Raw genomic sequence first — 14565 nt, 5'->3', positions numbered from 1 at the left:
TAAATCCTCTAAGGAGGCTTTAGCACATAGGAGGGATTTTTAAACAAGGAGGGAGCAGTGGATGGTAAGTCCAGGAGCAAAGACAGTTTTAAAATTGTGGTAGGATACCCTGCAGTCACATCACAGGAGGAAATTGTTTTGTCTTTATTTCCAAACCATAAAGAGCATTGTAAAAATAAAACCGCTTCAGACCCTTTGATCCCAGATAACAGACTCTGTTGGAGCTAATTCACCAGCCTGCTGATAAAGTGTGTATGTGATGAAGCAGCTTAATCCAGGCGTCTGGGTCCTGAATACACTCTCACCCAGTGTGCTCCCATTGAAGTCTTGCAGTTAAGGGCCTGGGCCACTGGGATCCGAATAGAGATCAGGAGACCTGGCCTCTGTTCTCAAGGACACAAGCCAGTGTTGGGCCTATGGCGGGACCTGTGTTTGCAAGTGGATCACACATGGCTCAGTATCTTTAAGTCGGAAGTGGCTGTTTGTAGATTTATAGAGTGGATGTTGCCCTATTTCTCCTTTTTTGCCAAGATGCTTTCCATCCTGGTTTTCTTGGAAGAGGTTAAATATTAATTCTGCCATCAAGTATCCCCTCCCATGCTTATGTATTCCTGTCCCTGGTTTCCTCAAGGTTTCCATCCTAGGCTGCTAAAGAATTAAAGTCAAGTTGGCATCTCTGGATGCCTTGAACAGATGTTATAGTGTTTGAAGTCTAAGGATTAAACTTCTGTCTGATTTTATCATTGATTTTGTTTTATAGATTTTCCTCCTACATCATTCCTGCATTAACCATTGTACTGCCCTGCCCCTTCTCTCTGTGCACAAATGTTATTAATTTGGGAAAAATACTTAAAGGTTCAAAGGAATTTAATGAGATTTGAATTCTTCTGTGAGCAATTCATCTTTGTTAAAAGGCAGGATATATCATTTCCAAACTACATAGATTTGCTCTTAGCTCTCAGATACTCTTAGACAATTTTTTCATTATCTTCTTATCAGAGTTTTCTTTTCCCTCCCCTGTAGAATGATTTAGCAGTTTATTTCCCCTGATAAGCACCATTCTTCTAACTCACGAGAATACACTGTATGAAACAGAGTTCGATAACAATCTGCACAGACCAGAAAACCATTGATCATGCGGACGGTGTGTGTGTGTCTGTGTGTCTGTGTGAGCTCTCAAGAGCCCCAGCTATTCCTGGCTTCCTTCAAAGTATTTTGGTCTCTCATTTCAGCCACAATTACAAGTTCATCGGAAAATGATGACCGGAGTGGCTCCAGTTTGGAATGGAATAAGGACGGAAGCCTAAGGTTAGGGGTACAGAAGGGAGTGCTCCATGACCGCAGGGCAGATAATTGCTCCCCAGTGGCAGAAGAGGAGCCCCCTGGGCCAGCGGAGAGCGTGCTGCCCAAAGCCGAAGCCTCAGTTGGAGATGGTCCGGTCCCTTATTCTCAGAGCTCCAGCTCGCTAATAATGCCACGGCCCAACTCAGTTGCAGGTAAGGCCACGCCTCTCCCTGGAAGGGTGACCTCGCTGGGTCTGAGGTGCCCACTGCTCACTTTCTTCACGTGGGAATCTAATCCAGACACAAGCCACCCTTGTGATAATGGGTCAGGCACTTAACTTTTGCAGGCCTTACTGTACCCATCTGTAAGCATGATGGTAAACCCATATGTAAACATAAAGCTGCATTTAATGGTCATTAAGTGACCTTTCCCCTCTAGAATTCTTTAAATTTAATACTTAGACTATATCGGTCTTTGTATATGAGGGAAGAAAGGACCAAAAACTCTGTCCTTGTTTTTTTTTTTAAATTGAAGGATAATGCTTTACATAATTTTGTTATTTTCTGTCAGATTATTTTAAGCCTGAGTTAATGCAGGATTTACAGCTTAATCAAGGGAAATCATTGTTTAGAATGAATTTGTTAATACCAGCTCAAAGAATTTCTTTTTTTGTGCCATTCCCCTGAATTTTCATTACAATTTACTTTTAATTTTTAATTGGAGGATAATTGCTTTACAATGTTGTGTTGGTTTCTACTGTACAATGTGAATCAGCCAAATGTACGTATATATCCCCTCCCTCTTGAACCTCCCTTCCACCCACCCCTCAAAAGAATTTCTAATCCAGCTTTCGAACTAATTTTCTATAGTTGAGGCTCATCATATAGATGGGAGATCCAGTTTTGTATAATTCTGTTTTAAGGGAGCTCACGGTTTAAAACATGAGCAGCAGAAAAGCAAGTTCTCTCTCAAGGAAATGGAAACAGGCCAGACAGTCATGTCTCAGCAAGATGAGGCAGCTGGAGCTGAGAAGAGAATGTGAAAGGGGTGACTGGTGCTGGCTGACTGGTCAGTGGGTGCTAGTTCACAGTGGGCGGGGAAGGGAACCCTACGTCTGACCTGCTGTGCCTGCTTCAAGGTCCCAGATTTCTACACTCGGTGCTCTTCTGTTGAATTTAGAAGAGGAACTTGTTTTGATCATTGTTTGTTACCAATGAGATGCTTACGATTTCTCCTCTGCCAAGGGCTGGACCCAGGATCTCTCTTCCCACATCAAAAGGTTTCTCTGTGACTCTGTACTGCCCCTTTGGGATGGGCCAGGCTACTCTGATTGTCACTGGGTGTGTTTTACAGTGGATCTCCGAAGTGGCTGATAAATATACGGTTCTAATGGAAGAATTCTGAGACACAACTCTAAATTCACTTTCAAAGCAAGTAAAATGGCCTTGTTCCAGAAGAGGGATTTGGTGTGCCTGCCAGAAGGAAGTACTGAGAGCTTTATGTGTATTAAATGTATTGAACGAGGGTTCTTCCAGAAGGCAGTGTGTCCGCCCACCACCGTTTCACCATCTACGGCATAATATGTTGCACCCATGGCATTTTAGACCCTTTTTACCTGGATATGATGAAAGGTTCATTTGTATTATCCCAGGACTTCATAGCTATATTGACTTCAACAAAATGGCAGACTTGTATTCAATTTAATGCAGCTATTTTAAAATTAGGAAACACATTAATAAATTAATTTAACAGTGTTAAAAGGACCCCTTTCGGGTTATGTTTTCTGCTTGATGTTCTTTTATGTGGTTTCCTGCCATGTGAAGTGATAGTGGGTGTGAGCTGAGCATTTCCAGGAGACTGCAGTGATTATAGTACATGGCTTTCTGATTTCTGCTGTGCTCATTCATTAGCTTCTACGGATGCACTTGAACCGGACCTCCTGTGGAATTGGGAGGGTTTTATCTCTGGGCTTGAGCAGTGACTGCTTAGCCTAATGGGTTTGCTCATTTCTCCCATGTTGCATATTTTATAAACTAAAAGCATATTTTGGAAGGAAATAGGAAAGTGCCTTACATTATAGTATCTGCTAACAAGCTAGGAGTCTGGTAGATTCTTCATTGCCTACCCTTTTACCCCTAAAGCTGAACTTTAGTTAGGTGGGAATGGTGGAACTCCCCTGGTGATCTAGTGGCTAAGACTTTTCACTTCCAGTGCAGAGGGGCTAGGTTCCATTCCTGGTCAGGAAACTAGATCCCTCAAACTACAACTAAGAGTGCTCATGCCAAAAAGATCCCTCATGCTGCAACTTAAGATTCGGTGCAGCCAAATAAGTAGATTTTCTTTTTTAAAGAGGGAATGGCAAGATTTTTCAAATATCATTGAAAAGAATAAAAGACTCATGTTATAGACTATATGCAGTGCTGTTTATCTAGGGATTAGAAGGCAGGTTGCTACAAACAGCAGTAGGCAACACTTGGTGGTGGACTGAAGTAAGGTGGGAAGGACCGTATACTGAAATCTCTTGAAAGTGTTTGCATGTCAAGATCCATGTAAACACAGAGAAACTGCCGTTTGATAGGAAAGGTGTTTTGGTATGTGAAACAGAATAAGGACTAAACAAGGGAAAGATAGGTGATGCCAGCTTCCCCAAGGGGCATAGTTTCCCTGGGGGGTGAGGATATGGAAACAAGTTCCAAAGGCTGCCTGCCTTTATTGTCACTAAGCCTGTTACAGAGAACTGGAGCTGTTGCTTCATTCTTAACTGTCTCATACAGTGGAATTTTTTGGTCAAAGGTTATAAAAGTAAGTTGGCTAGGTTTGGTGATTGTTTGCTATACAGAGATTTTCTTTGGCAAAGCATTTGTTGAAGTAGAATTGATTTAGAAAGCTGCAGTCTCATTATTATTGTATATACCACATCAAAATACATAACACAGACACTTTATTCCTTCATTAAAAAGCAGAATGAGAAGCCTTTAAAATGATACCTTGGATAATCAAGAAGTTGGATAATTGAGCTCTACCTTTTTGGACTACTGTTTTTTTTTTTTTTTTGTCTTTTGAAATACTTTCTAAGTAAATCACAGAACACTGGTTAGTTTAGGAAACCAACAAACAGAATTACCAGTCAGTTTTCTTGAGACTCTAACTGGTAATTGCCTTGGACTTAATGGCACTTACCTTTGGTAGGTTAATCCATGGGGTTTTAGTAGATGTTCCCTTTGCTCAGCTTAGACAAGTCTCCCTCTGCTTCTCCATCTACCCATTCCACCCCCACCAAAAAACCCTCTTTCCTGCAGCATCTTAAAATGTACTTCTCACCCAGATGTTAGACACAATGTATGTATGCCATGAGTGTATAATTAATTTAATTGTAGAGGTATTAGCAGTAGATTTATTGCAGCACAAAATTATTGCTTTCCCTCTGATTTTTCTGGGCCCTGAATAGTTCAGGCTTTTGAAAGCATTCATTATTTAAATACCAGAAGTGAGCTAATTTTTGTAGCGTCTGAGAATTCCTAGGGGTGTGTGAAAGGACAGCATGTTGTCGTCCTAGGGTGTCGCCTGGGCGTGGGACTGAACACCTGCAGCGGCACGGCTGCCCCTCTCCCATCACTCTCAGTGGCTGTGATGACACTTTATACAGTGGAGGGAGCCAGCAGCTGGTGGCTTGCAGCCCTGATGAGCAGCGGTCCATTTCGAAGCAACGTGTTCATGTTTAGCATAGACCTCTGGAGTTGCTGGGCTGCTCTCTCCCCTACTTTGGAACTGAAACTGTAGTCACTGAAAATCTGCAAAGAGGTATTTCAAACCTCCTATCTCCTGCCTCTGTGTCAGACTTGGGCTTTTTTGCAGTCCTTTCGTTGAAGCACTCTTTATAGTCTCTTCTTCTTAAGCCTTTGGTTGTCAAAAAGTTCTGAACTGAATGTCATGTTTTAAGGGGTCAGGATAAGGAGGTAAGTGGAAAGCCTTTGGAGGTTATAGGCGTCTCTGTGCCCTCTGGGGTTGAGGCAGCAGGTCAGACAGTCTGGGCTCTCCCAGCTCTGAACCGAACCAGCCTGTGGCCAGAATATAGCTGGGGTTACTCGTTCTGTCTCAGCCTTCAACATGTAAGTGTGTTCACAAGGAGGTGTGCCGAAGAGGGGTCATTTGCAGAGCCCCGAGTCAGAGTCCCAGGTCCCAGGTGGGAGCCTGGAAATGCGTTCTAAGCAGTGTGACTATAGGGAGTCAGGGACATGGGTGTGGTCCCGCCGGCCATCTGGGGAGTTTCCTGTGCCCTGGTTGTGAAGGACCTGGGGAGAAGCTAGATGTTGCCTTGGAGTCCCAAACCTTAGGCTCACTTGGAAGTCCTGCATAGGGAATTAGTTGTATCCTTCTAAGAGGAAAGATTTGTGTGGAGTATTGACGTACTGTGTGCAGCACATGTGAACAGGCTGTGGATATGCACTGAAGAAGCGTCAGTGTGTGTTGCCGTAGGGTCGAGCTGTCTGAGGTTTCTCTGTGGCCTCAGACATTGAACAGGGCCAGTTGGCCTCTGGAGACTGCAGCAGAGTGGATGCACTGTCACAGAGCCAGGCCACGAGCCACCCATGTGCCTGCTGAATGGAGGAGTGAGAGGAGCTAGTGCCAAAAGTGCGGAAGAAAAGGACCGAGGCCTTAGGAGGGGCAGCAGGAAGGGCCCAGACCAGGCAGATGGTGCTGGCCGGCGGTCGGCTGCTGCATCCGAGCCCATGGGGTAGCCAGAGGGTTTTCAGCAAGCAGATGGCCCAGCTTGACTTCTGTCCTTCGAAATTCTGTCACACTGATGATCTCACCACTCTTAGAAGCTTTAGCCCTGGAAATAGGAACTCCCTCTCCCTCATTGTTCCCCCTCAAGTGATGTCTGTATCTCTGTAAGATAATCATATGTCTAGGATCGTCATTATTTTTATAATGGGCTCCTTAACCCCCAAACCAGATTGGGTTTGATTTTATGTAGATTTTTTTCATTGTGACCTAGAATATATAAATAGGAGAAGGTTCCTTTTTTAAGATGGAAACATGAACTGTGTATTTGCTTTAAAAATTTGCTAAGATGTAACAAAATTATTTTATACCGATTATTTTTATAATTCACCTTATATGTGCTTGACTAGATCCGTAAAACTTTTTTAACATGTAACTGTGTGCTGTGACTCTTACTTATTTGATCAGAGGAAAATGTGATTACTTATTTTTAGAAGTGAAAAAATACATAAACATAATATAGTATAATATATAATCTATAATGTATACATAAAACTTTGAAGCTTTCTGATAAAGTCCACTTGGTTACTTTTACTGCCAAGAGCTGACTTTTAGGGTTCTGAGCCCTGGGGAATTGTCCATGCAGAATGTGCTCACCTAGTTAGCAGAGCTGGAATTCTAGTGACAGCGTAAGACTCTCTGGAGCTGCAGAGATGAAAAGTCACTGTGCTGTGTGTTTGCAGTCAGTACTGAAGCGTTACCGAGTTTCACTTGATTCAGGTTTCTTCTAAAAATTTCTGGTGAGGTCTGTCTCTTTCCTGGAGTAATGGAGATTCTGGCAACTGTATCAACATGACTTTGGCTCAAGAATGAGGAGCTCTTGGTTTTGTCCACTTCTTAATTAACAACACTGACAGAAAAACAAATGGGGGCGGGCAAACCAAACCAAAGTCAGTCTGAAGTAAATTTTGTTGAAAGCCTGAAGTGAATGGCTTTGTAATTTATAATTTTTTGTAGTTTGGGTAATATTAAACTCAACTCTGAAGAGACTAAACTTCGGTTTAATATTGCAGCAACGAGCTCAACCAAATTGGAAGACCTGAGTTATTTGGACGGACAGAGAAATGCTCCCCTTCGGACATCAATTAGGTTACCGTGGCACAATACAGCTGGAGGTAGGGCACAGGAAGTTAAAGGTATTTATTTATCTTTGTATCTGCTGTGATTATGGCTGTGATGAGCTCATTCGCTAAACATGGAAAGTCTGTGGTAACCAGCATTCAAGCCAGCTGTTTTTAAAACATGATATGAAGTGTATGTGTGCAAGAAGTTTGTATCTCTAAGGTGTGCTAGGAAGTCATCCTTAAGACTTTTGGAGCCTCTTCCTTACGTTATGTAATTAACTTGCTTCTGGAGTTGAAAAATTATTCTTCAATATGTTATTTTGAAGTGAAGGGTCATCACTCACTATAGTTTTTGGTCACCAACAAAGAATCAGCTTTGTTCCAGTTCCTTAGGCTCTGGGGGCCACCTCCTGCTTCTGGCTGAAGTGCACAGTTGAATGGCCAAAAACCTCACAATAAGGGTCAAAGTATCACCACACCCCGATAAGAGCTGGGACACTGTCTTCAGGGGAAATGCATTTCTGTTTTTTCCTACAGAAGTGGAAGAAACAGGTCTTAAGTACTATTTCAGATAAACTGATGAGACATCATCTGGCCCCTTCATCACTTTCTCTAATCCTCTGTGTATCTATCTTGAGTCATGTGAATAACTTAGAAGTATGAAAGGGCTAGAGTCATGTTAATAGGACCCTTTGTAAGACCAATAAGGTATGATAAATGAGGTATTAGGAAGTATTATCGGAGAAGGCGAAGGCACCCCACTCCAGCACTCTTGGCTGGAAAATCCCATGGATAGAGGAGCCTGGTGGGCTGCAGCCCATGGGGTCGTGAAGAGTCGGACACGACTGAGCAACTTCACTTTCACTTTTCACTTTCATGCATTGGAGAAGGAAATGGCAGCCCACTCCAGTGTTCTTGCCTGGAGAATCCCAGGGACGGGGGAGCCTGGTGGGCTGCCGTCTATGGGGTCACACAGAGTCAGACATGACTGAAGTGACTTAGCAGCAGCAGCAGGAAGTATTATAAGAACCATGCTGGAAATACTTGCAGATAGATCCCTTGTATTGTAAAATCATACAAGCAACGATAAACTGAGTTTTTTAGTGTATAAAATTATGACATTCTTCTAAAATAATGATTTTTTTTTCCCCTAAGCACGATTTGCTCCCTACAAGCCACAAGACATTTTGTTGAAACCATTATTGTTTGAAGTACCAAGCATAACCACAGACTCTGTGTTTGTGGGAAGGGATTGGCTCTTTCACCAGATAGAAGAAAACTTGAGGAACACAGAACTGACAGAAAACAGAGGCGCGGTGGTTGTTGGAAACGTGGGCTTTGGGAAGACGGCTATCATTTCTAAGTTGGTGGCACTGAGCTGCCATGGAAGCCGCATGAGGCAGATCGCTTCCAACAGCCCCAGCTCATCAACAAAAAGTATGTCTGTGTTTAACTGCTGGTTCCGTTTATTGCATGAATATAAGAAAGGTGGAGGGAATTGCTGTCTGGATAGACTTAAATTCCCTGTTTTCCTTATGTTCCAGCTGCTGTGTCAGGTTTGTGACCACGTGCTGGAGAATTCTCTGTCTTTCACAGTCTTCTGTAGGTGTGACCTGGGGTGAGGCCGGCCCTCCCTTGCATTCTCCCAGCTGGCAGGCCCGTCACCCTCCTGATGTGGGCAGTGAGGCCTGATCAGGTGCTCTGAGGAATTCAGGGTCCTAAAATTCAGGATTAGTCTTCTGGCAGAAGAAGCCAGAAGGAGTCTGTGCAGAATTCTTTTGGATCCTGTTTTTCACAGCCTTTGTCTTCTATGCTGGACTTAACAAAATTATAAAAACTAACTTCAGCTGGGAAGGAGTGGCAAATTTGACAACCCACAGCTTATTTTATGTGCAATAAAACAAAGTGTTTCTAACAGGGTGAACAGGAACAGGGAGCCAGGAAAGATTTTTTTTTTTTTTTAACCAAAAATAATGAAGCCAGGAACAGCGGTTCTCCTGGGAGGGCACCTGGGTAGTGGGAGACAGGGCTGAGAGGGAGCCTGTATTCCCATTTGGGTCTTTGCATTTGGTACCATGTTCACTCATTAGCTGTTAAAATACTCTCCAGGTCCAACCAAGAAGTATGTTCAGCATCCCACACTATCCTTGTAAATAATGAAACTGGTCTCTTCACTGCAGCTTCAGATTCCTCCCAGGATGTTCCTTTCACTCCACTGCTTTCACCAACTTCTTCTACAAGTGGTTCTGGTGCGGCTAAATCCCCCCCAGTGTCTGGATCTGATCCTGAGAACCAGAGACCACGAGAGGATTCCGTGAAATACCTGGCTTCTAAGGTAACCTGCTCCTGTCCTATGGGAGCCTCCCAGAGAGAGAGATTTGCTAGTGTGGCTTTTGAGAAATGAATTTAAAAAGGGATCTTAACATGGAGACAAGAGTTGCTTAACTTAAAAATACAGCTTTTGATAAAATTGTGATGGAGTACTTCAAATAAAAGGTACTCATGAAAATTAATATCTTAGGACACTGGCGGTGGACTTTTATTCATCTTAAATGATGAATTGAAAGAGTTCCTCAAAGCCGTCATAGATATCATTGCACTCACCACAAACCCACTCTTGTAAGCATATGCCCTCCTTCATTTTTCATTTGGTATAAAAGCAGGAGGTTGGGAGCCTTTACCATGCCCCAGGCCTCCTTCCCCACCTGTACTCTCTTGCTAGGGCCCTTGGTTACAAGTGTCTTTCTGTCAGAGGTTTCTTGTGATGTTGTAAAGAGACTTGGCTGACTTTCCCTTCCTAGGACCTGATCATCAGGGTCCTTCTGAAATTTTCAATCTGCTCAACAACCAGCACAGGTTCATAAGCTGCCCTCCTGCACAGCAGCACTTACCACTCCCATTCCTCGTGAGCCACTTGGGTCTCCCAGGGCAGAAGGGGCATGAGCTGGTGATGCTGGAGAACCACCACAGGTGGACAGTGGTGAGAAGCATCTGTGAGGAGCCCCTCGGGTGAGGTTGGTGCAGGGGAACTGAAACGAATGTTCCCCAGCCCCAGATCCTGCTCCTTGCTTCTGCTTTCCCGTTGAAGGCTATTCCTCACCCAGCCTGGACAGTCCCAACACCCTGACCACTGATTTGGGGCAGTCCTCTGGCCATGAACGGGTGATCTGAGATGAGGGATATGGTGCAGACTTCACAGCCACCCTGTGACAGTGGCTTTTAAAACCAGTTTGGGACCCACAATAAGAAATACATGTGATACTAAACATCTGGTGTTCACACACATCATCACACACACAACTGAAGCAAAAACATATACTTATTCTTACATCTATAAAGTTCACTGTATTAAATTAAAAAAAAAAAAAGACTTTATGGCTCCAAATTGATTTCATGCCCCACTCTTGGATTGCCAGACTTCCTATTATCAAACACCATGCTAGGTGGACTGTGGTGCTGGCTCACTGGTAGTTTGCACAAGCTCACAGGTCCCCGTGCGTTGCTTCTAAGCTCTGTCCAGTTGAGAATGGAAGAGCAGGTCTCTTCCCTCTGAGTGTGCATGATGCGTATTCAGTCGATTCAGTCATGTCCGACTCTTTGCGACCCCATGGACTGTAGCCCACTGTATACTCCAAGCAAGAATACTAGAGTGAGTTGCCATTTCCTTCTCCAGTGTCCATGATAGATGTAATCAAAAACAGAAGTCACGTGGGTTCCAAAGTGGCCACACCTGTCTTGCCACCTGCTTTGTGAGAGTCTATAGACCTGGAATCAGACCCGAGATCTTCCATTGACTGACTATCACCCTGGCAGGGCATTAACCTGTGTGTCTGCTGCCCTCAGCTCTGATCCATAGCCAGTGGTTCTTGTCCTGCCTCTGCAGGGCTTGTAGGCCTGAGTGGGACAGCAGTGACACAGACCCTTCTGAAAAACATAGGGCACTTCACATGAATGTGTTTTGACCTTTTTCACCTTCCTTACCTTGTACTTAGGGTTTCCCTGGTGGCTCAGTGGTAACGAACCCTCCAGCCAATGCAGGAGACACCTGCCAATGCAGTTCGATCCCTGGATCAGAAACATCCCCTGGAGAAAGGAAATGGCAACCCACTTCAGTATTCTTGCCTGGGAAGTCTCATGGACAGAGGCGCCTTGTGGACTATCAACCATAGGGTAGCAAGAGAGTCAGACACGACTTAGCGACTAAACCACCAGCACCAGCTTGTGCTTACATTCCTCCATTCATCCTCATTGGGAAAGTCACATATTTTTCATTTGTCTGCAGTATGCCCCCCACTCTCAAGACAGAGCCACATCTGGCACTTTCCTTGGGGGTCTCTCTAATGAATAGCCTGCTGCCACTTCAAATCCATCCCAACAAAAAGGATCCTCTCAGCGCTTGGGCAGGAGCCTCCCTTCTCCTGTGTGTCCCTTCACATGATAGGCAGGATTTTGGTAGTGTCTGCTGTTGATCCTTCAAACCGTGCTGCTGTTGAACTTCTCCATGGTGTTGCTGGAAGTGTGGGGAGGAGGCTGAGGGCCTGAGCCGGGCTGCCTTGCCCTCTTGCCACCAAGAGGAAGCAGCAGTGACTTGACAGCCTGGCTTTCATTGCCACCAATTTTATCTGCTTTTTGGATGCTGGAAATGAGTTTTCCAAGGAGATGCTGCTCTATTTGAAAACAGACATGTACTGACTATGGTTCTAGTGGATATCAAGACTGTCCAGACGGCTCGAAATTGTTGTAAGCCAGAGTAGACTTTTCATTTCCTGAATAACTTTTATTCTTTTATATTCAACACAGAGGGAGTAACTTGTGGTGATCTTAGGGGCAGTCACGACAGACTTGTGGCTACAACTTAAAGTCTGCCTAGAATTCAGCAAATTTTAGCATTCTTCCAAAGTGGAGGAATGACTGAGTCCATTAAGCTAAATGATGACTCAGTCCTGGGGAATAGAAGGAACGCGTCTTGTTAGAGAATGGGAGCACTGCATCCTGTTGGAGAGCGTGGAAGGAGCCGTGTGGAGAGGACGGGCGATGCTGACGGCTCTGCTTCCCCGCAGGTCGTGGCCTACCACTACTGCCAGGCCGACAACACCTACACGTGCCTGGTGCCCGAGTTCGTGCACAGCATCGCGGCCCTGCTCTGCCGCTCCCACCAGCTGGCCGCCTACCGGGACCTGCTGATAAGGGAGCCCCAGCTCCAGAGCATGCTGAGCCTCAGGTCCTGTGTGCAGGACCCGGTGGCCGCCTTCAAGCGGGGCGTGCTGGAGCCACTCACAAGCCTGAGAAACGGTACCTCCCAGCGGCCAGCCATGTCCTCCCCCTCCCTGGGATGGTCCTCAGAATGGGGGTGGGCGTCTGCTAGGCCCTGGGGGAGGGAGCGAAGTGGGCACAGGGAGGATGTAGGGGTGCATGTCTCCTCCCCTTCCTCAGAATCCTCTGTCCAGGGCCCCACCTTGTCCCCCTCCAAATAGTGTCCTTAAAAATGGAATACCTCCAATAAGCATTAGCTCCCCAGTTGAACATTTCCAAAGTAGCTAATTTGTAACCAGAGGTTATTTAGATGACTTGCTCCCTAGAAACTGCTGCCTGCATATTTTGCACTCCTCAGTAGCAAGGGAGTACATTGGGAGCACGTTGATTGTTTGGGAAACTTGCCAGCATGTTTTTCCAGGGGCCTCTGTTCCCTGGTGGCTCAGACCCTAAATCTGCTTGCAGTGCAGAAGACCTGGGTTCGATCCCTGGGTTGGGAAGATCTCCTGGAGAAGGGAATGGCAACCCACTCAAGTACTCTTGCCTGGAGAATCCCATGGACAGAGGAGCCTGGTGGGCTACAGTCCAAGGGGTCACAAAGAGTCGGACATAACCGAACAGACACACTTTCACTGTTCAGTTGAAGCTAAAGTCATTTCTTGAGGTGGCCATTTGGGTTTTTTTGCCCTTGACCATCTCAGTAGGGACATTAGTGATATTCTGAGCCTTTGTCTATTCATCCTTCCTGCCCCTTGCTCCTTACCTTTTGAGCTAGTCTACCTGTCTCCATAGCAGTTCTGCCGTTTGATGCCAGGGAGAGGGGAGTGAAGCAGATGGGCCATCACTGCTCCTCATCGCCGGGCAGGAAGCTGGCACCAGTGAATAGAAAGCTAGGTGCAGGCTTGGAGGTTTCTGTGTAGCAGAGTTCTCGCCTCCACTGGCTGTGTGCCTTCGGTGGGATGCTCTGACCTTCCAGGGTCAGCTTGCCCTCCCAGAGTCCATCAGGGAAGCTCTGTGGGGCAGGGTCGGGGCAGGACCTAGAGTCTTTTGCAGGTTTGATCTCAGTGTGTGCTGGCTGTCTTTGCTGTCACTCACTCCAGTGACAGGAGTTCTTGAAGAGCTAACTGTAATCATGCACGTGGGTGAGATCCTGCTAATGCGTGTGATGCCGAATGTTTCTGAAAACTGTTTGGTGGGAATTGATCTTCTTTTGGCTCTGCACTCCGGTTTTCATTACAAATTTAATAGAAAATATGCTTCTGTGAAAACCACTTATTCTGCCATATGTAAACCGTTTTAGTTTTCCCAAACACTTTAAATTGTGCATTAAACTACACTGGGTGGTGCTGTCTTATAGAAATGTAGAATTTCTTAATTAAAAAAATCATTTTATCTTTTAGAGCAGAAAATTCCTGAAGAAGAATACATTATTTTGATAGATGGCTTAAATGAAGCTGAGTTTCATAAACCTGATTATGGAGATACGCTTTCTTCCTTTATTACCAAGATTATTTCTAAATTCCCTGCTTGGTTGAAGTTGATTGTGACTGTAAGAGCCAATTTCCAGGTAAAAAAAGAATTCTCAAATCTCTTTCCAAGACCTTATGCCCCAATTTTGAAATTTTTATAATTTTAGGTTAACATTAACAACGTAAACTGTTGTAAATCATTTAGCTGCTGAATTGAAAAGTGTATTAGAACTTTGAAATATTAGTGTACAGGGCCCTAAACAGGCAAAGCTCTAACCTTTTTACCCTCAAGGCACATTGGTCAAGGTGTCAGGTAAGTTCCCTACTTTCATTAAGCTACATTGGTGCTTCCAAAACGGAAGTGTCTCGCCCCAGTACTTCGCAACGCAGTTTGCGGGGCTGTTTTAGGTGCCTGGCCAATAAGCCTACTAGGATTTCAAGTTATTCTTGCTGGTAGTTATTTGTATGGGTTTGCAGTGAACTTTTTTCTTTTTTTCAATGAAGAGATAAGGGACAGATAAAGGAGGAATATTTTTAAAGCCAATTCCGAAAAAAAGGTCCAGTTTTTCCTAAAACTTAAACGTGAGATAACACTTGCAGCAAAATGAAGAGTGTATGTGTTTTTCTGTTCCTCAGCTGTCCCCTCATTTGAACTCTGTAATTACATCTTAACAACCATTGACTCCTTACATCTACCCCTATCCATTTTT

General features: G+C 44.7%; 1 protein-coding gene across 5 annotated transcripts in view; it reads left to right on the top strand.

The window, feature by feature from the left end:
• The window catches only part of TANC1 (tetratricopeptide repeat, ankyrin repeat and coiled-coil containing 1), a 254013-nt gene that overhangs the window by 187829 nt on the left and 51619 nt on the right, over positions 1-14565 (top strand). For 2 of the 5 annotated variants that reach the window (XM_061396071.1, XM_061396081.1), the window contains exons 8-13: positions 1233-1496; positions 7083-7184; positions 8289-8570; positions 9314-9468; positions 12194-12425; positions 13787-13953. In XM_061396071.1, coding sequence (XP_061252055.1) covers positions 1233-1496; positions 7083-7184; positions 8289-8570; positions 9314-9468; positions 12194-12425; positions 13787-13953 — 1202 coding nt within the window. Of the gene's footprint in view, positions 1-1232; positions 1497-7082; positions 7206-8288; positions 8571-9313; positions 9469-12193; positions 12426-13786; positions 13954-14565 lie in introns of all 5 variants that reach the window. The other 3 variants (XM_061396060.1, XM_061396050.1, XM_061396091.1) reach the window with 2 other exon arrangements.

This window comes from Bos javanicus, chromosome 2 (genome assembly GCF_032452875.1).
Source record: "Bos javanicus breed banteng chromosome 2, ARS-OSU_banteng_1.0, whole genome shotgun sequence".
Lineage (NCBI taxonomy): Eukaryota > Metazoa > Chordata > Mammalia > Artiodactyla > Bovidae > Bos > Bos javanicus.
The sequence above is the reverse complement of the archived record's forward strand: the minus strand, read 5'-3'. Positions and strand labels throughout refer to the sequence as shown.